The following is a 21,748-nucleotide window of genomic DNA, read 5'->3' as shown; positions in this document are numbered from 1 at the left end:
ACAAGAACAATATTCCAGTTTATATGAGACATAAACAATATTCCAGTTTATATGAGACATAAACAATATTCCAGTTTATATGAGACATTAACAATATTCCAGTTTATATGAGACATAAACAATATTCCAGTTTATATGAGACATTAACAATATTCCAGTTTATATGAGACATGAACAATATTCCAGTTTATATGAGACATGAACAATATTCCAGTTTATATGAGACAAGAACAATATTCCAGTTAATATGAGACATGAACAATATTCCAGTTAATATGAGACATGAACAATATTCCAGTTTATATGAGACATAAACAATATTCCAGTTAATATGAGACATGAACAATATTCCAGTTTATATGAGACAAGAACAATATTCCAGTTTATATGAGACATAAACAATATTCCAGTTTATATGAGACATAAACAATATTCCAGTTTATATGAGACATGAACAATATTCCAGTTTATATGAGACATGAACAATATTCCAGTTAATATGAGACATGAACAATATTCCAGTTTATATGAGACATAAACAATATTACAGTTTATATGAGACATGAACAATATTCCAGTTTATATGAGACATGAACAATATTCCAGTTTATATGAGACAAGAACAATATTCCAGTTTATATGAGACATTAACAATATTCCAGTTTATATGAGACATAAACAATATTCCAGTTTATATGAGACATGAACAATATTCCAGTTTATATGAGACATGAACAATATTCCAGTTTATATGAGACATGAACAATATTCCAGTTTATATGAGACAAGAACAATATTCCAGTTTATATGAGACATGAACCATATTCCAGTTTATATGAGACAAGAACAATATTCCAGTTTATATGAGACATTAACAATATTCCAGTTTATATGAGACATAAACAATATTCCAGTTTATATGAGACATGAACAATATTCCAGTTTATATGAGACATGAACAATATTCCAGTTTATATGAGACATGAACAATATTCCAGTTTATATGAGACATGAACAATATTCCAGTTTATATGAGACAAGAACAATATTCCAGTTTATATGAGACATGAACAATATTCCAGTTTATATGAGACATGGACAATATTCCAGTTTATATGAGACAAGAACAATATTCCAGTTTATATGAGACAAGAACAATATTCCAGTTTATATGAGACATGAACAATATTCCAGTTTATATGAGACAAGAACAATATTCCAGTTTATATGAGACATGAACAATATTCCAGTTTATATGAGACATGGACAATATTCCAGTTTATATGAGACATGAACCATATTCCAGTTTATATGAGACAAGAACAATATTCCAGTTTATATGAGACATTAACAATATTCCAGTTTATATGAGACATAAACAATATTCCAGTTTATATGAGACATGAACAATATTCCAGTTTATATGAGACATGAACAATATTCCAGTTTATATGAGACATGAACAATATTCCAGTTTATATGAGACATGAACAATATTCCAGTTTATATGAGACAAGAACAATATTCCAGTTTATATGAGACATGAACAATATTCCAGTTTATATGAGACATGGACAATATTCCAGTTTATATGAGACAAGAACAATATTCCAGTTTATATGAGACATGAACAATATTCCAGTTTATATGAGACAAGAACAATATTCCAGTTTATATGAGACATGAACAATATTCCAGTTTATATGAGACATGGACAATATTCCAGTTTATATGAGACAAGAACAATATTCCAGTTTATATGAGACAAGAACAATATTCCAGTTTATATGAGACATGAACAATATTCCAGTTTATATGAGACAAGAACAATATTCCAGTTTATATGAGACATGAACAATATTCCAGTTTATATGAGACATGGACAATATTCCAGTTTATATGAGACATGGACAATATTCCAGTTTATATGAGACAAGAACAATATTCCAGTTTATATGAGACAAGAACAATATTCCAGTTTATATGAGACATGAACAATATTCCAGTTTATATGAGACATGGACAATATTCCAGTTTATATGAGACAAGAACAATATTCCAGTTTATATGAGACATGAACAATATTCCAGTTTATATGAGACATGGACAATATTCCAGTTTATATGAGACAAGAACAATATTCCAGTTTATATGAGACATGAACAATATTCCAGTTTATATGAGACATGGACAATATTCCAGTTTATATGAGACAAGAACAATATTCCAGTTTATATGAGACATGAACAATATTCCAGTTTATATGAGACATGGACAATATTCCAGTTTATATGAGACAAGAACAATATTCCAGTTTATATGAGACAAGAACAATATTCCAGTTTATATGAGACATGAACAATATTCCAGTTTATATGAGACAAGAACAATATTCCAGTTTATATGAGACAAGAACAATATTCCAGTTTATATGAGACATGAACAATATTCCAGTTTATATGAGACATAAACAATATTCCAGTTTATATGAGACATGAACAATATTCCACTTTATATGAGACATTAACAATATTCCACTTTATATGAGACATGAACAATATTCCACTTTATATGAGACAAGAACAATATTCCAGTTTATATGAGACAAGAACAATATTCCAGTTTATATGAGACATAAACAATATTCCAGTTTATATGAGACATAAACAATATTCCAGTTTATATGAGACATAAACAATATTCCAGTTTATATGAGACATTAACAATATTCCAGTTTATATGAGACATAAACAATATTCCAGTTTATATGAGACATAAACAATATTCCAGTTTATATGAGACATGAACAATATTCCAGTTTATATGAGACATAAACAATATTCCAGTTTATATGAGACATGAACAATATTCCAGTTTATATGAGACATAAACAATATTCCAGTTTATATGAGACATGAACAATATTCCAGTTTATATGAGACATTAACAATATTCCAGTTTATATGAGACATGAACAATATTCCAGTTTATATGAGACATAAACAATATTCCAGTTTATATGAGACATAAACAATATTCCAGTTTATGAGACATGAACAATATTCCAGTTTATATGAGACAAGAACAATATTCCAGTTTATATGAGACATGAACAATATTCCAGTTTATATGAGACAAGAACAATATTCCAGTTTATATGAGACATGAACAATATTCCAGTTTATATGAGACATAAACAATATTCCAGTTTATATGAGACATGAACAATATTCCAGTTTATATGAGACAAGAACAATATTCCAGTTTATATGAGACATGAACAATATTCCAGTTTATATGAGACATAAACAATATTCCAGTTTATATGAGACATGAACAATATTCCAGTTTATATGAGACATATAAACTGGAGTTATGTTCTTCAGCTTGTGGAAGTGCTTCCTGCTGCTGGTTGTTGCAGTGACTGCTGGTAATATTTGTTCCATCTGGGAGTAAAGAAGGTTCAACACCTGCTGCCTCCTCCCAGCGTTGCCCTCCATCAGCTCAGGACCTCCATTATGGTGTTAATCACCAACTAAATGCTTCAGGAACAGGGAAAGCTTTCAGTCCGACAAAGTTCTTATACTTCTGAAGAGGTTCTTCATAGTTCCATGTGGAGAAGTTGAGTTTAGCGGCTGGAAGAGCCTGTTGGTGGAATCTGGAGACAGTTTGACGTAGTTTGTTCACATTAAAATGACATTGCAGAACAAACTGTAAACCACCAACCTTCTCAAAAAGAGGAATTGGGATGAAGTTCCGTAGAGAGTGGAGGTTCCTGACACGCTGTATGGTTAACGTCGCACCTTGAACGTGTAGTTTACATCCATAGAGCCGGGAACGGCCATTTCCTTTCATAAATGATGGCTTTTATTTTCCATATAAAATTAATCTGCACTTTACTTTTATCTCTGCACAGGGATTGTTGGACGAAGAGACAGAGACAAACCTAGAAAAACCTTTCTCACATGGAGTCTATGGGGATTTGCTCTGTTGTGGAGCCCCCAGTGGATGAAGGAGGAACTGCAGGTTTTGGCTTCCACACGGGCTTCACTTTCACCTGCCGGATGGTCTGCTTGTGCAGGACTTAGAACCAGCTTGGTTCAGTACTGAGGCTGAACCAGAACTGGAATGCTCAGGTTTATTTCTGCAGCTTCGTGCCCATCGGGGGCAACGTGGAGGTCAGACGACCAGTCCTCCAACAACCCAGAAGATTCCAGTCCCTGTTCTCTCCATCCGGTCCACCTTCTGGTGCCGGCTCCTTCTTGGTGTGATATTACCGGCACGGCAGTCAGCTGATGTTCCTTTTCATTCCCTGCAGAAAGAAAGTTCCTCCCTGTCCTGTTCACGCTCCTGACGCGTCGTTTGTCTTGCTAGACTGGGTTCAACGCTTCCGGAAGATTTGTTTTTCACCACATCCACAGTATTATCTTTTAAAATGTTGGTTTCCATAACGTATCAGGATAGTTGCATTTCTCTTCTAGTTTTAGTTTAGACAGGTCTGGATCTCAGTTAGTCTTCCAGCTGTTTATAAGAACTGTATAAAACTGCAAGGTGGTCAGTAATGTCATTAAATAACTGATTGATTATTTTCCATTCCCATAACACATGAGCATGTAATCCAACTGGGTCTGCTCAGTGGAGTCCAAACTCACTCCATATAAGGTATCATCTGATGTAAATGACCTTATCGCTCAATATGTTATTCGTGAATAATATTTTTATGTATTCATAATGTAACAGTTATAGCATTTGTCTTGATTAAAGTAAATACAATAGTTTGAAATCTTATTTTTAATTTCTTTAAAACCCCAAACTGAACAGCGACAGATCTCGCGATGATTAAAGAATAGGCGGGAGCTCGGCCAAACGGAGGACTGTGATTGGCTTATCGCAAATAGCTGAAGTCATCCTATTGGCTGAACTGGAAGTAAACACGGAAATGAGCGGAAGTTTCTCCGCGGAATAAAACTACGGCGTGGATTCGGTCCAAACATGGTGGTTTAAACCGGTTCTGGTTAACTTGCAGCTTGTTTTACTGTCAGTCCATGCAGACGAGCTTTAACTCCAGCTAACAGAAGCAGCGGAGCTAGCAGGTAGGTGTGCTAGAAGATGGTGTGTGTGAGAGCTGGTTAGCCTGTTAGCTGCAGTGTGTTCTCCCTTCCAGAGATGCTCCACGTATTCCTGATGCTGCTGCTGCAACATCTAGAGTGTCTGCAGCAGGTTCTGCAGCATCTTGTCTTGACAGAAACCAGCAGAAACACGTGGAGCAGTCTGGACTGACAACATAAATAAACTCTCCTACTTATTTTCATTTACGTGTTTTTTATTTCTGTGTGCAAAGATTAATTACCAAATTATGCTGAGATCGTTTCAACTACCAGACTAAAGTAGAAACTAAAGATGTTCAGCTACTAATAAATAAAATTACAGAGAAAATGGACGTTTGTCCCTAAATTAGAGGCTAATTTTAATAATTTCCCTTTAAATAATGTTAACATGGAAATCTGCATACAGAATATATATCTATATTCCCCAGCATGCATGAATATTTAGTTTATCCAGTAAATAAAAGGAGCAGCTCTTCTGTTTTCAGGTTTATGTGTAAAAGATTTGATGTAAACATATAAAATGTGTTTAACTGGAAGGAATGAACCAAATCTGAAGATAAAGTTTAAATTCTGCAACCGCAGATCCTTTCTGTCGACGTAGCCATGATCCACAGTTCTCCAGCTTCCTGGACGGCTTTCAGACTTTCTCTTTGCTCCTGGTGCCAGAACCGGACCTCGGCAGGTCCGGTGGAGGATCCGGGACCTCGGCAGGTCCGATGGAGGGTCCGGGACCTCGGCAGGTCCGATGGAGGGTCCGGGACCTCGGCAGGTCCGATGGAGGACTTTGGACCTCGGCAGGTCCGATGGAGGGTCCGGGACCTCGGCAGGTCCGATGGAGGACTTTGGACCTCGGCAGGTCCGATGGAGGGTCCGGGACCTCGGCAGGTCCGATGGAGGGTCCGGGACCTCGGCAGGTCCGATGGAGGGTCCGGGACCTCGGCAGGTCCGATGGAGGACTTTGGACCTCGGCAGGTCCGATGGAGGACTTTGGACCTCGGCAGGTCCGATGGAGGACTTTGGACTTCGGCAGGTCCGATGGAGGGGCGGACCCTCCCATAACCCGGACCTGGAAGTTAAGTCACCTGGAACAAAAAGTAGGAACTTGACAAGAGGAAGTTTGGAAAGTCCTTCTAGGATCCTGGAGAACTGGTCTTCCCACCATGTTCAGGCTACTGGGACCAGTTTAGACTTCAGTAATCCAACATGAATTATAACGGAAACTGTTGGTGTCGGTCCTGAAGGTCCGTTAGTCTCCATGTCATCGAGTTCTGGATCCTTGAAGGATCCTGGAGAACTGGTCCGACTGGAAGAAATGACATCATCTAAAGGGAAAACCAGCTGTTTTGTTCAGACTGGGTTAATAAAGGTTTGCTTGAATCTTCTCCTCAGGGATGTCCACCGTCATTCAGAGTCGAGGTGAAGTGGGCGGCGGCGTCGCAGCTCACCTCCGATGTCCCCACTGTGGCATCTTCTCCAAGAGTCACGCCCACCAGCTGTCCCACATCGCGGTGTCTCACCCCGCCTCCCTGGACAGCGTTGCCATGGGTCGCCTTGGCAACATCCTGATGTACCAGAGCAGCGGGCGGCTGTTCCACTGCTCCCAGTGCTTCCACACCAGCCGAGACTTCACCAAACTGTACAAGCACATCATCGCCAAACACTGCATGGATGAGAGGGAGGCGGGAGGAGGTGCTGAAAGAGGAGCTGAAGGTGGGGATGAAGGGAGTGAGAAGGGGGAGGAAGAGGAGAAGAAAGAGAAGGTTGCTCTGAAAAGCAAGGAGAGCATTAAGACTGAGGAGGAGGAGCAAGGTGAGGCGGCGGTGAAGGCTGAAGACGAAGAGCAGAACAGCCTCCTGATGTTGGTGGACGGCGGCTACCGCTGCCTCATCTGCAGCTGGAAACACAAGCAGAAGTCCGTCATCGTAAGCCACGTGGTGCGCAAGCACGACCTCCCCAAAGCCTACGCCTCCCAGGCCATCAAACGCGAGGCCATCATGGCCGGCCAGGGACAGGGCGGCGAGGACGAGGACGGCGCCGGGCTGAGCGAGGACATGCTGAAGGAGGAGGTGGAGGCCACGGCCAAGGTGGTGGGCTTCGTGTCCAACCGCTTCGTCTGCCTCATCTGTGGCTGGAAGACCAAACTGAAAGGTAGTCCTCTCACACACCAGCTTCCTCCTTCACTCTCCAGCTGTCAGCCGCCTTCATCAGACGTCAATGTGTGCTGAAGTACGGAAGCTGAAAGCGGCCAAAACATCTCAACCTTCAGGTTTGATTAATGAGTTCAGACCAGGAGCAGCTATTAAACGAAACAATACGGCGCTGTTTTCAGTCCAGCCTCACCGTGGCGTGTCCACAAGACAAAGGCTGATTTCTGGAGATACATTTCCCACAATAACAGCCTCCAGTAGTTACATAGTGACGCGTTAGAAACGTAAAGATGCGGTAGAGACGGATTAGAAACGTAGTGACTAAGTGACGTGTTAGAAATGTAGAGACGGGTTAGGAACGCGATAGAAACGTAGTGACTCCATAGAAACGTAGAGACGCTTTAGAAATGTAAAGACGCATTAGAAATGTAGACACGTTACAAACCTAATAGAAATGCGATATAAACGTAGTGACACAAACACATGGAGACGTGTTAGAAACGTAGAAATGCTTAAGAAATGTAGAGACACGTTAGAAACGTAGAGATGTATTAGAAATGTAGAGACACGTTTGAAACGTAGAGATGTATTAGAAATGTAGAGACACGTTTGAAACGTAGAGATGTATTAGAAATGTAGAGACACGTTTGAAACGTAGAGATGTATTAGAAATGTAGAGACACGTTAGAAACGTAGAGATGTATTAGAAATGTAGAGACACGTTAGAAACGTAGAGATGTATTAGAAATGTAGAAACGCGTTAGAAACATAGAGACACATTAGAAACCTGATAGAAACGGGATATAAACGTAGTGACACGATAGACACGTAGAGACATGTTCGAAACGTAGTGACGCTTTAGAAACTAAGACACATTAGAAATGTAAAGACATGTTACAAACCCCATAGAAACGCGACATAAATGTAGTGACACAATAGACATGTAGAGACGTTTTAGAAACGTAGACACGTTACAAACCTAATAGAAACGCGATATAAACGTATTGACACGATAGACACGTAGAGACGGAAACGCAGGGATGTAGTGACGCGTTAGAAACACAGAGACGGGTTAAAAATGCGTTAAAAACGTAGAGACACGTTACAAACCTGATAGAAACGCGATATATATGTAGTGACACGATAGACACGTAAAGACGCGTTAGAAACGTAGAGACGCGTTAGAAACGTGGAGACGGGTTAAAAATGCTATAGAAACGTAGAGACGTGTTAGAAACGTAGTGACGCTTTAGAAACAGAGACACATTAGAAACGTAGAAACACGTGACCAACCTGATAGAAACGCGATATAAACGTAGTGACACAATAGACACGTAGAGAAGTGTTACAAACGTAGAGACGCGTTAGAAACGTAGAAACACGTGACCAACCTGATAGAAACGCGATATAAACGTAGTGACACAATAGACACGTAGAGACGTGTTACAAACGTAGAGACGCGTTAGAAACATAGAAACACGTGACCAACCTGATAGAAACGCGATATAAACGTAGTGACACAATAGACACGTAGAGACGTGTTACAAACGTAGAGACGCGTTAGAAACGTAGAAACACGTGACCAACCTGATAGAAACGCGATATAAACGTAGTGACACAATAGACACGTAGAGACGTGTTACAAACATAGACGCGTTAGAAACGTAGAAACACGTGACCAACCTGATAGAAACGCGATATAAACGTAGTGACACAATAGACACGTAGAGACGTGTTACAAACGTAGACGTGTTAGAAACGTAGAAACACGTGACCAACCTGATAGAAACGCGATATAAACGTAGTGACACAATAGACACGTAGAGACGTGTAACAAACGTAGAGACGCGTTAGAAACGTAGAAACACGTGACCAACCTGATAGAAACGCGATATAAACGTAGTGACACAATAGACACGTAGAGACGTGTTACAAACGTAGAGACGCGTTAGAAACGTAGAAACACGTGACCAACCTGATAGAAACGCGATATAAACGTAGTGACACAATAGACACGTAGAGACGTGTTACAAACATAGAGACGCGTTAGAAATGTAGAAACACGTGACCAACCTGATAGAAACGCGATATAAACGTAGTGACACAATAGACACGTAGAGACGTGTTGCAAACGTAGAGACGCGTTAGAAACGTAGAAACACGTGACCAACCTGATAGAAACGCGATATAAACGTAGTGACACAATAGACACGTAGAGACATGTTACAAACGTAGAGACGCGTTAGAAACGTAGAAACACGTGACCAACCTGATAGAAACGCGATATAAACGTAGTGACACAATAGACACGTAGAGACGTGTTACAAACGTAGACGTGTTAGAAACGTAGAAACACGTGACCAACCTGATAGAAACGCGATATAAACGTAGTGACACAATAGACACGTAGAGACGTGTTACAAACGTAGAGACGCGTTAGAAACGTAGAAACACGTGACCAACCTGATAGAAACGCGATATAAACGTAGTGACACAATAGACACGTAGAGACGTGCTGACCCGATTCCAGTGAAACCAGTAAAAGCCCCTCCACGTTGCCTGTTAGGAGGTTTGTCAGTGATAACCTGATATTATCCCCTCTGAGCTGCCATAGTTTTGATTTTTAACAGACAACTTGTCGCCTCAGGCTTCGTCATCAGTCATGTGGTGCGTTGCCATGACGTGGAGCGCCCGTACAGGTGTAAGGAATGTGGGCGGAGCTTCTTCCTGCCCAGCCGGCTGCAGCAGCACGTGAGGATGGCCCACCGGCCCGGCCGCTACGCCTGCCCCTTCTGCTACTTCCGCTCCGAGACACTGGGGGGCTTCAGGAGGCACTGCAGCCGCTGCAACGCCCGGGAGGAGGACGGAGGAGAGGGCGGAGGAGCGGAGGGAGGGGGAGGTGGTGGGGAGGAGGAGGACGACGGGGAGGAGGAGGAGCCGGAGGAGAGGAAGGAGACCAGAGGGGTGAGGAAACGGAGGGCTTCTGGGAGGGTGATGGAGGAGGAAGATGTGGACAACGAGGATGATGATGATGACTGATGACTTTCTGTTTATTAAAACCTCATCTGGAATTCCTCAGTGTGAACATTTTATTTAAAACACACACACACACACACGCACCGTCTCATCCCGTCCCCCACCGTCTCGTCCCGTCCCACCCTGCTCCGTCTCGTCCCCCACCGTCTCGTCCCGTCCCACCCTGCTCCGTCTCGTCCCCCACCGTCTCGTCCCGTCCCACCCTGCACCGTCTCGTCCCGTCCCCCACCGTCTCGTCCCGTCCCACCCTGCTCCGTCTCGTCCCGTCCCACCCTGCTCCGTCTCGTCCCGTCCCACCCTGCTCCGTCTCATCCCCCACCGTCTCGTCCCGTCCCACCCTGCTCCGTCTCGTCCCGTCCCACCCTGCTCCGTCTCGTCCCGTCCCACCCTGCTCCGTCTCGTCCCCCACCGTCTCGTCCCGTCCCACCCTGCTCCGTCTCGTCCCGTCCCACCCTGCTCCGTCTCGTCCCCCACCGTCTCGTCCCGTCCCACCCTGCACCGTCTCGTCCCGTCCCCCACCGTCTCGTCCCGTCCCACCCTGCTCCGTCTCGTCCCCCACCGTCTCGTCCCGTCCCACCCTGCACCGTCTCGTCCCGTCCCCCACCGTCTCGTCCCGTCCCACCCTGCTCCGTCTCGTCCCGTCCCACCCTGCTCCGTCTCGTCCCGTCCCACCCTGCTCCGTCTCGTCCCCCACCGTCTCGTCCCGTCCCACCCTGCTCCGTCTCGTCCCGTCCCACCCTGCACCGTCTCGTCCCGTCCCACCCTGCACCGTCTCGTCCCGTCCCCCACCGTCTCGTCCCGTCCCACCCTGCTCCGTCTCGTCCCGTCCCACCCTGCACCGTCTCGTCCCGTCCCCCACCGTCTCGTCCCGTCCCACCCTGCACCGTCTCGTCCCGTCCCACCCTGCTCCGTCTCGTCCCGTCCCCCACCGTCTCGTCCCGTCCCACCCTGCACCGTCTCGTCCCGTCCCCCACCGTCTCGTCCCGTCCCACCCTGCTCCGTCTCGTCCCATCCCACCCTGCTCCGTCTCGTCCCATCCCACCCTGCTCCGTCTCGTCCCGTCCCCCACCGTCTCGTCCCGTCCCACCCTGCACCGTCTCGTCCCGTCCCCCACCGTCTCGTCCCGTCCCACCCTGCTCCGTCTCGTCCCGTCCCCCACCGTCTCGTCCCGTCCCACCCTGCTCCGTCTCGTCCCATCCCACCCTGCTCCGTCTCGTCCCGTCCCCCACCGTCTCGTCCCGTCCCACCCTGCTCCGTCTCGTCCCGTCCCCCACCGTCTCGTCCCGTCCCACCCTGCACCGTCTCGTCCCGTCCCCCACCGTCTCGTCCCGTCCCACCCTGCTCCGTCTCGTCCCGTCCCCCACCGTCTCGTCCCGTCCCACCCTGCTCCGTCTCGTCCCGTCCCCCACCGTCTCGTCCCGTCCCACCCTGCACCGTCTCGTCCCGTCCCCCACCGTCTCGTCCCGTCCCACCCTGCACCGTCTCGTCCCGTCCCCCACCGTCTCGTCCCGTCCCACCCTGCTCCGTCTCGTCCCGTCCCCCACCGTCTCGTCCCGTCCCCCACCGTCTCGTCCCGTCCCACCCTGCACCGTCTCGTCCCGTCCCACCCTGCTCCGTCTCGTCCCGTCCCACCCTGCTCCGTCTCGTCCCGTCCCACCCTGCTCCGTCTCGTCCCGTCCCACCCTGCTCCGTCTCGTCCCGTCCCCCACCGTCTCGTCCCGTCCCACCCTGCTCCGTCTCGTCCCGTCCCACCCTGCACCGTCTCGTCCCGTCCCACCCTGCTCCGTCTCGTCCCGTCCCACCCTGCTCCGTCTCGTCCCCCACCGTCTCGTCCCGTCCCACCCTGCTCCGTCTCGTCCCCCACCGTCTCGTCCCGTCCCACCCTGCACCGTCTCGTCCCCCACCGTCTCGTCCCGTCCCACCCTGCACCGTCTCGTCCCGTCCCCCACCGTCTCGTCCCGTCCCACCCTGCTCCGTCTCGTCCCGTCCCACCCTGCTCCGTCTCGTCCCACCCTGCACCGTCTCGTCCCGTCCCCCACCGTCTCGTCCCGTCCCACCCTGCTCCGTCTCGTCCCGTCCCACCCTGCACCGTCTCGTCCCGTCCCCCACCGTCTCGTCCCGTCCCACCCTGCACCGTCTCGTCCAGTCTTGTCCCAGACTCTGACAGGTTGGCCGGCAGGTGAGGAGGAGGGAATAAAGTGCGAGGTGGGTGTGGAGCCTGCTCTGTCCACCAGGGGGCAGACTAAAGCAGGTTATCGCTGCTTTCAGATCCTTTCTGGTAGATCTGACCATAAAACCAGACAGACCAGTGAAACCTGCCTCCACGGTGCTCCTCCACCTGTGAGCAGACTATTTATCTATTGATGTTGATCAGGAAGTCCGGCTCCGTGGCCGGTTTCCAGATGTGCCAGGGTGGAGGGTTGGGGTCCTTCTCCAGGGTCTCTGTAGCAGGAATCCCTGTAATAATAACTGAACCTAAACATGTGTCGGCCCCGCCCAGCTGTGGTGTGACACATTTGGAAGGTCCGACATGTTCGGAGCAAAAGGTTGGGATGTAAAACAGCAGCTGACAGATCAAACAGTTTATTGTTTCCACGTGGAGTCTGGAAGGGGTCTCTGTAGGGTCCATCTGGATCCGGTCCAGCTTGGTCCCAGCGGTGCTGCAACACACGTGGACTCCTCCTCCTCGCAGCCTGATTGGCTGAAGCGTCCTGCTGTACGCCACTGGTCAGATGTGGCGAGGGCACCACGCCCCCTCCAGGGTGGCCATGTTGATGCCTCTCAGGTTGCCGAAGTCGTCTTCATCGTCGTCTTCGTCGCAGAACTCTTCATCCTCGTTGCCGTGGAAACAAGATGTGAGGCTGGCAGACGGCTTCTGCTGCAAACAAGCCAAACAGAGTTCACGTTACTCTTCTCTGAAAACACACAGTTGTCACGGCAAACCTTTCTGCTGCTTTTTATACTGGTTATACTGGAAACAACTGGGATGGGTGGGCTGACCTGAACGCCGCTACCAGACAGAGGATCCCCCCACGGGACGGTTTACGAATCAATCCAGCTGCTTGCATGAACACGTAACGGGAACAGTGGGGGGTTGGTTGTGCAGGGAACGCCCCCCAGTATACAGCAGTGGTATCGTTCCCAGTAACCACAGCAAACGTCTGGTCGGAGCCACGTCTCCGCCGTTGTTTACGTCTGTCACGGCGTCCTCTGCTGTTCCAAATAAGATGGCGCGGTCGTGACTTCGTTTGAGGTGTTTTTATTGGTTCCCAGTCAACCCACCGGTACCTGCAGTAATATATACACTAACCAGTATGTCCAACCATTTACACCGATTCCACTGGTACCTGCAGTAATATATACACTAACCAGTATGTCCAACCATTTACACCGATTCCACTGGTACCTGCAGTAATATATACACTAACCAGTATGTCCAACCATTTACACCGACCAGTAAACCTCTCCAGCTCCAAAACACACCGACTGGCTACTCTCCAATCTCAACTCCTCCCTTTCTACCCCGACAAGTCCAAAAGGCGTGTCTCAAGCCCCGCCCACCAGGAACTCCCTAATTACCACAAGGAACAGGTTTCTCCCAACTCATCACAGTAACATAGACACCACAGTAATACACACACACCACAGTAATACACACACACACCACAGTAATACACACCACAGTAATACACTACAGAACACAAACATAATATTCTGGTGCCTTGCCTCGTTCAGTGGGGCGCTGGATGGTGACGTCACTGCCGCATTCCGCATTTCCTGGCTATTGAAACACAGCACCCCCATTGATCCCGTTTACCCGTTGATCCCGTTTACCCGTTAATCCCGTTGATCCCGTTTTCCCCGTTGATCCCGTTGATCCCGTTGACCCCGTTGATCCCGTTGATCCCGTTGACCCGTTGACCCGTTGATCCCGTTGACCCGTTGACCCGTTGACCCCGTTTACCCGTTGATCCCGTTGATCCCGTTTACCCGTTGATCCCGTTTACCCGTTGATCCCGTTTACCCGTTGATCCCGTTTACCCATTGATCCCGTTGATCCCGTTTACCCATTGATCCCGTTGATCCCGTTTACCCATTGATCCCGTTTACCCCGTTGATCCCGTTTACCCATTGATCCCGTTGATCCCGTTTACCCGTTGATCCCGTTGACCCGTTGATCCCGTTGACCCGTTGATCCCATTGATCCCGTTTACCCATTGATCCCGTTTACCCGTTGATCCCGTTTACCCATTGATCCCGTTGATCCCGTTTACCCGTTGATCCCGTTTACCCGTTGATCCCGTTTACCCGTTGATCCCGTTGATCCCGTTTACCCGTTGATCCCGTTTACCCGTTGATCCCGTTTACCCATTGATCCCCAGCAGACATGGTGGACAGCCAGGTAAGTTCCTGTTCCCATCGCTGACGACGTGGCCATGTCATGTCTCATCGTGGTTCTGGTCATTTCCCTGAGGTGTGATTACAAAACCAGATCAAGGTACCAGGATGTCCATTACCTGGTTACCTTACCCAGACATCCCACCAAACCAGTCATCAACCCAGTAACCCAACCAGTGTCTCCCAGCGAGGTCAGAGCGCTCACATGAAAGGGGCGGAGTTTGCAGCCTCCGGCAGAGCAGCTATGTCACCATGGAGACCGAATCCCAGCTGAGCATGGAGCCGATTGGTCGGTAGGCGGGGCTTTTATCCAGACCCCAACCTGTGCAGGAGCCGCTGAGTTACCATGGTGATTTCCTCTGGTCAGAAGTGGAGCGGTCTCTGGTATAGTTGTGTGTTTGTTGACGTGTAAACACTGCATTCCTTCCATTCTAACCAGCTGCTGATCAGCTGGTTAGAATGGGATCCGGTCTCCATGGTGACGGCGCCGTTGCGACTTTACTCCACCCCAGGTGGGACCAAAAAGCGGGAATGTTTTACCGTGGGAGCTGCCGGCTCTCTGTAGGGGGGGCAGACCATGTGGAAGCGAGGGATGGCCACCTGGAAGACGTCTTCTTTGTTGGCTGCGGGGGAGACAGCGGTCAGAACAGCGGCGGCAGCGAGACGCAGGACATTTCAGACGGGAGGAGACAGTCACCCAGTCGGTGGAAGGTGTAGTGGCCCTCCATGTACTCGGACAGGGTGGAGAAGGTGGTGCAGCTGGCGTACTCGTGCACCTTTCCAGGCGTCATGACAGGGAACTCTCCTGCACACAAACACACACGTTCAGCCTCCTCCCTCAGCTGACAGAGCGGTCATGTGACGGCGGCGACGCACCAACCACGCCGGGCCCCTGAACCTCCTCCACGTTGCCGTCGGAGGTGGTGATCTTCCAGTAGCGGCTGTCCAGCTGGCAGGCGGCTTCAGGCGAGGCGCTGCTGGACATCTCTATCCTGCAAACACAGCGGTCACAGGTTCAAACCCCGCCGCCACGCCGCGTCCGCCGCCACGCCGCGTCCGCCGCCACGTACCTGATCCGGTAGGTGAAGAAGAAGTGAGGCGGGTGCACGGACGACAGCTCTGGCAGGAAGGAGGTGGACACAGAGACGGTGATGTCCCCAGTGGTTGCCACGCAACCTTTCTCGTGCACATACCTGCAGACAGACAGGAAACGTTTCTACGGAGAGGTTCTGTCGCCATAGTGACGGTTGTCAAGACAACTTTATTTATAAAAGCACTTCTTAACAGCGGAACTGGAAGTAAACAGTAAACAAAAGGATTGTTTACCTGAAGATCTGGTCTCTGATGATCGGATACTCTCCTGTTACCACGTTGTTTACGTAGGTGGTGAACCACTCCAGGAAACAGGAACCTGAACACACACACACACACACACACACACACACACACACACACACACACAGAGTTAGTTACAGACTTTACCAGGGTCTCCATCAGCTCAACAGGAAAGAAAAAAACTTTATTTAAACAATGTTGGAGTCCTCCATCCTGTCCTACAGCTTCTGCAGAAACCAGATCCTCAGTCCCCAGAACCAGAACCAGATCCTCAGTCCCCAGAACCAGGTCAACCCCCAGAACCAGGTCAACCCCCAGAACCAGGTCAACCCCCAGAACCAGACAGACTTCCAGGTCCTGGTTCTGAGTAACTGCAGGTCTGTGGGAACTCTGAAGTTCTACTGGTTCTGTCCTGAAGCTGTGGAAACACCAGCTGGACCAGGACCCAGTGGTTCTGGACCTCCTGGTCCTGCTTCAGATTATGGGGTCATGAAGGAAGTGGACCGGATCATGACATGGGTACTGGGTGCTGAAGAGGAACACGCTGAAACCTCAAACACTTCTTCTGTTTGTTCTTTTCCTTTCTGAGAATCCTCAAAACAAACAAACAGTGGGGATAAATATCGTCGTCCTGCAACGGGACGCTCCTCCTGTGTTCCTAACCGGGTCCAGTTCCAGACCGGACCGCGTGTGAGGGGCTGATGGAGGCAGGTCAGGAGGATGGTACAGACCTGTGATGAACATGTCGATGGCGGACGGGTCCTGGGCCGTCTGATCCTGTGAGACAGAGACAGAGCGTCAGGACGAGCTCTGGAGACGCCGTGGGGCAGACGGGGGGGGGGGGGTACATACGGGGCAGGGGTAAAAGCTCTCGCAGAGCCGGCGTCCCTCGCCGGGCTCCAGGGCCATGTACTGGCTGAGGCCGGTGTGGAAGCAGAAGGTCAGCGGCAGGCAGCGCCTCACGCCTTTCCTCTGCTGGAAGCCTCCAGCCGCCGTCTCCACGTCCAGCAGCACCTCTGACCGGTAGTGGTTGGACAGGGACATGCTGCCCATCAGCCTGAGGACACAGAGACAGACGGGCATGAGTCTGGCATGAGGGGGGAGGGGGAGCAGCTGATGAGAGCAGCACCGACCCGGGGATCACCAGCTTCTGGCCGTTGTGGATGCGGTACGAGCAGCGGTAGTCGTCTGGAAGCCTGCAGCCGATCTGAGCCTCGATGCCGTTCAGCTCCACCTCCGAGACGCCGTCTGGAAAACACAGCTTCAGCTTCAGCCTGGGGAGGAATCTCACTTCTACTAGACCTGGATGATGAGTCGGACTTTTATCTCAGTACGATCTGGGTTTCCAACGATGATAAAACTAAAAGGGTGTGATTATTTCTCTCTCTGCAGTTTCCTCTCCTGCTGTCTTCAGCTGCTAATCGAGCGTCTCTGGCGTTGCAGCGCTGTGCTGTAAACTCCTCCCACAGCCGCTTTGCTTTCATTCAGACACTGTTGCCAACTTGGAGACTTTCTCACTAAATCTGGAGACTTTTTTTGTTAAAAGCGACAAATCTAGCAGCTTTTACTGGAGTTATTAGAGACTTTTCTGGTGTTTTGGCGACTGACTTGAAGGCACATATTGTTCTGCAGTTACTGTAAGGAAGGAGCAGCGGGAGCCTCTCCCGTCCTAAAGCACTCCCAGGCGGCCAGTCTCAGTCGGCTCCGGCTGCAGGTCCATGTAGAATAACTGCAGTAGGTTGTGGAAGTTCACCTAAACATAGTTTATACCATTGTCAGTGACAGCTGGCTGCATTATTTTCCTATACATAGTTCGGCCAGTTAAACACTGTAATATCCCTCCGTTACGGGGCGTTACCATAGCAACGCGTTAACCAGCTGGTTCAGATCAGCCGTCTTTTAACAGGTGTCCGTGTGCGGCGTGTCCGCGTCACCTTTCAGTGATGTGATCATACGTGGACAGCGCTGCTGCAGGAAGCTCTTCAGTTGCTCCCAGGCTCTCTTCAGCACCGCGTAGTGCTGGATGTAGCGGCCCAGGTCCGAGTAGTATTGCTTAAACAGGCAGTACCAGGACAGGCCGCTCCGCAGCCGGTCCACACTATACACACACACACACACACACACACACACACACACACACACAGGCAGGTTCAGGCTGATGTGTCGTCACAGTTCCACTCTGACTGTTCAGGTCTACTCACTCTGTCAGCAGCCAGTGTTCCCAGCAGAGAGATTTCCACAGAGGGTTGTGTTTGGACAGCTCGTTCAGCCTTCTGTTCACATAGCTGCAGCTACACAATACATAGTGTGTTAGCCACACACACACACACACACACACACACACACACACAGGTTGCTAATACATTATATTACAGTTTACTGATACTGGCTGACAAGATGAATGTAAACCTGACCTTTTGCTTTGATTATTAAACACGTTTAAACCCAGTTAGTGTTTACTCTGGATCTTATCGTGTTTACTCTGGATCTTATCGTGTTTACTCTGGATCTTATCGTGTTTACTCTGGATCTTATCGTGTTTACTCTGGATCTTATCGTGTTTACTCTGGATCTTATCGTGTTTACTCTGGATCTTATCGTGTTTACTCTGGATCTTATCGTGTTTACTCTGGATCTTATCGTGTTTACTCTGGATCTTAGAGTGTTTACTCTGGACCTTAGAGTGTTTACTCTGGACCTTAGAGTGTTTACTCTGGATCTTAGAGTGTTTACTCTGGATCTTAGAGTGTTTACTCTGGATCTTAGAGTGTTTACTCTGGATCTTAGAGTGTTTACTCTGGATCTTAGAGTGTTTACTCTGGATCTTATCGTGTTTACTCTGGATCTTATCGTGTTTACTCTGGATCTTATCGTGTTTACTCTGGATCTTAGAGTGTTTACTCTGGATCTTAGAGTGTTTACTCTGGATCTTAGAGTGTTTACTCTGGATCTTAGAGTGTTTACTCTGGATCTTAGAGTGTTTACTCTGGATCTTAGAGTGTTTACTCTGGATCTTAGAGTGTTTACTCTGGATCTTATCGTGTTTACTCTGGATCTTATCGTGTTTACTCTGGATCTTATAGTGTTTACTCCGTATCTTATTGTGTAACAACTGTTAAATAACCAACCATCTACAGAGTTAGAAGCTAATTAGCCTTATTTACATAAACCTATTCTCCATGTAATTGCATGATGAATATACTATTGATGTTTTATTTCCTGTCCTTCTAATCCACCTATTTTAATTATCATACAATACTTAGTTGCCAGAGTAATTTAATAATTAAAAGCCAAACGTAAACAAACTGCTAGCAGCTGTTAGCATGCTAACTGTAAACATGATCTTATCGAATTTCTGCAGGTTTTAAAGTCGCCATGTTGGCTCTTTGACACATGACAGCTCCAGATTTGCTGTGTTTTCCTAAAGTTAAAGGTTCTGTGAAGAGCTGACAGAGACTCCCCATCCTAAAAAACAAACAAACCATAGACTGTATGGGATAAACCCAACACAAACAGCAGCTACTGGCTAAGCTAACGAGCTGCTGCACTTTGTTTACATCTCTGCGAGGAAGAAAACAGTCGCTGCTGTTGTCGCTCTGCTCTGCGTGTTCGGGTGTGTTGTAGGATACATACTGGACCAAATCCCTGAAGCCCAGGTAAGATAAGATGTGCAGCAGCGGGTCTGAAGGAAGGTGATCCATCTGGAACTCCGGGGAAGCTGCCATTGTTAGCGTTAGCAACACTTCTTCTTCTTCGCCGGACGCTTTAACTGTAGCTGACAGTCCAACCGGGGAGCGATCACACGCCTGCGCAGAACGAGTTTAGTGTCAGCGCTGTGACGTACGGAGTCGCCATGGTAACCAGTGTCATGGTAACGAGACGCTGAACGTTTCGGTTTGTCTGTTATAGTCATAGACTGGTTTTAGTCTGGTTTGTCAAGAAAAAAACATCTTTTTAAGCAAATGTTTGGTGTGACGAAAGCAAGCTTCGACGGAAAACACCACGCTACAGTTGGCGTGAATTCAAGAGTTTGGATTATGGGGTACCAAGTGTAAAAATTCAGCATTAAAGTTTTTGCTGACACATTTTCATTATTTATCTAACTTTTCTCATATTTATCACAGTTTTTCTACATGTTTGTAAATATACGCACTTTCATATAAACATAAATATATGCAATACGATGAACTGGCGACCTATCCAGGGGTTCCCGCCTCTCATACAAAGACAGCTGGGATGGACTTTACACACAAACAATCGGTTATTGAATTAAAATATATAGATGTCAAGTATAACTTTCAATCTAATACAAAATCTAAACATTTAAAAAGTAATATGAATGCTATTTATTAAAACTAGATATTTAATCTAAATAGAAAATTTCATATCTTACATCTAAATGTAACCTAAATGTAAAGGTTAAATGTTCTACCTAAATGTAAAAGTTAAATGTCCGATCTAAATGTTCTATCCAAATGTAAAAGTTAAATGTCCAATCTAAATGTAAAATTTAAATGTCTTATCTAATTGTAAAAGTTCAATGTTCTATTTAAAGATTTATTATAAATGTAAAAATTAAATGTTCTATCTAAATGTAAAAGGTAAATGTTCTATCTAAACGTTCTATCTAAATGTAAAAGTTAATTGTTCAATCTAAATGTTCTATCTAAATGTAAAAGTTAAATGTTCTATCTAAATGTAAAAGTTAAATGTTCTATCTAAATATTAATTCGAAATTTAAAAGTTAAATGTTCTATCTAAATGTAAAAGTTAAATGTTCTATCTAAATGTTTATTCTGAATGTAAAAGTTAAATGTTCTATGTAAATGTTTATTCTGAATGTAAAAGTTAATTGTTCTATCTAAATGTAAAAGGTAAATGTTCTATCTAAACGTTCTATCTAAATGTAAAAGTTAATTGTTCAATCTAAATGTTCTATCTAAATGTAAAAGTTAAATGTTCTATCTAAATGTAAAAGTTAAATGTTCTATCTAAATATTAATTCGAAATTTAAAAGTTAAATGTTCTATCTAAATGTAAAAGTTAAATGTTCTATCTAAATATTAATTCGAAATTTAAAAGTTAAATGTTCTATCTAAATGTAAAAGTTAAATGTTCTATCTAAATGTTTATTCTGAATGTAAAAGTTAAATGTTTTATGTAAATGTTTATTCTGAATGCAAAAGTTAAATGTTCTATCTAAATGTTTATTCTGAATGTAAAAGTTAAATGTTTTATGTAAATGTTTATTATGAATGTAAAAGTTAAATGTTCTATCTAAATGTAAAAGTTAAATGTTCTATCTAAATGTTTATTCTGAATGTAAAAGTTAAATGTTCTATCAAAATGTTTATTCTAAATGTAAAAGTTAAATGTTCTATATAATTTTAAAAGTTCAATGTTTTATCTGAATGTTAAAGTTAAATGTTCTAAGTGTAAAAGTTAAATGTTCTATCTAAGTGTAAAAGTTAAATGTTCTATCTAAATGTTCTATGAAAATGTAAAAGTTAAATGTTCTATCTAAATGTTCTATGAAAATGTAAAAGTTAAATGTTCTATCTAAGTGTAAAAGTTAAATGTTCTATCTGAATGTTTACTCTTAATGTAAAAGTTAAATGTTCTATATAATTTTAAAAGTTCAATGTTCTATCTGAATGTTAAAGTTAAATGTTCTATCTAAGTGTAAAAGTTAAATGTTCTATCTAAGTGTAAAACTTAAATGTT

The 21,748-nt window shown here is 45.9% G+C and overlaps 2 protein-coding genes across 3 annotated transcripts; one reads left to right on the top strand and one right to left on the bottom strand.

Moving 5' to 3' along the window:
- Positions 1 to 4,952: 4,952 nt before the first annotated feature.
- LOC306773879 (uncharacterized protein) lies at positions 4,953 to 10,352 on the top strand (the record flags this gene model as incomplete). The annotated part of the gene is made up of 4 exons (XM_079263823.1): positions 4,953 to 5,093; positions 6,498 to 7,256; positions 9,903 to 10,219; positions 10,335 to 10,352. Exons 2-4 carry the CDS (start codon positions 6,500 to 6,502, stop codon positions 10,350 to 10,352), a joined length of 1,092 nt encoding a protein of 363 aa, XP_079119949.1. The 5' UTR covers positions 4,953 to 5,093; positions 6,498 to 6,499.
- Positions 10,353 to 12,464: 2,112 nt separating this feature from the next.
- On the bottom strand, positions 12,465 to 19,764 carry fbxo3 (F-box protein 3). 2 transcript variants are annotated; one of them, XM_079263596.1, is made up of 12 exons: positions 19,658 to 19,764; positions 18,226 to 18,315; positions 17,959 to 18,122; positions 17,158 to 17,272; positions 16,877 to 17,081; positions 16,756 to 16,801; positions 16,016 to 16,100; positions 15,760 to 15,882; positions 15,566 to 15,681; positions 15,387 to 15,494; positions 15,230 to 15,312; positions 12,465 to 13,169 (listed from the first exon to the last, which is right to left on the bottom strand). In XM_079263596.1, the coding sequence occupies exons 1-12, from the start codon at positions 19,747 to 19,749 to the stop codon at positions 13,020 to 13,022; spliced, it is 1,377 nt and encodes a 458-aa protein (XP_079119722.1). In that variant the 5' UTR covers positions 19,750 to 19,764; the 3' UTR covers positions 12,465 to 13,019. The 2 variants fall into 2 exon arrangements, with proteins under 2 accessions (XP_079119722.1, XP_079119723.1); XM_079263597.1 differs by having other exon boundaries at positions 12,465 to 13,166.
- Positions 19,765 to 21,748: the final 1,984 nt, after the last annotated feature.

The sequence above is a fragment of the Telmatherina bonti genome (genome assembly GCF_933228915.1).
Source record: "Telmatherina bonti genome assembly, chromosome: 24".
In the NCBI taxonomy this organism is placed as follows: domain Eukaryota; kingdom Metazoa; phylum Chordata; class Actinopteri; order Atheriniformes; family Telmatherinidae; genus Telmatherina; species Telmatherina bonti.
The sequence above is the reverse complement of the archived record's forward strand: the minus strand, read 5'-3'. Positions and strand labels throughout refer to the sequence as shown.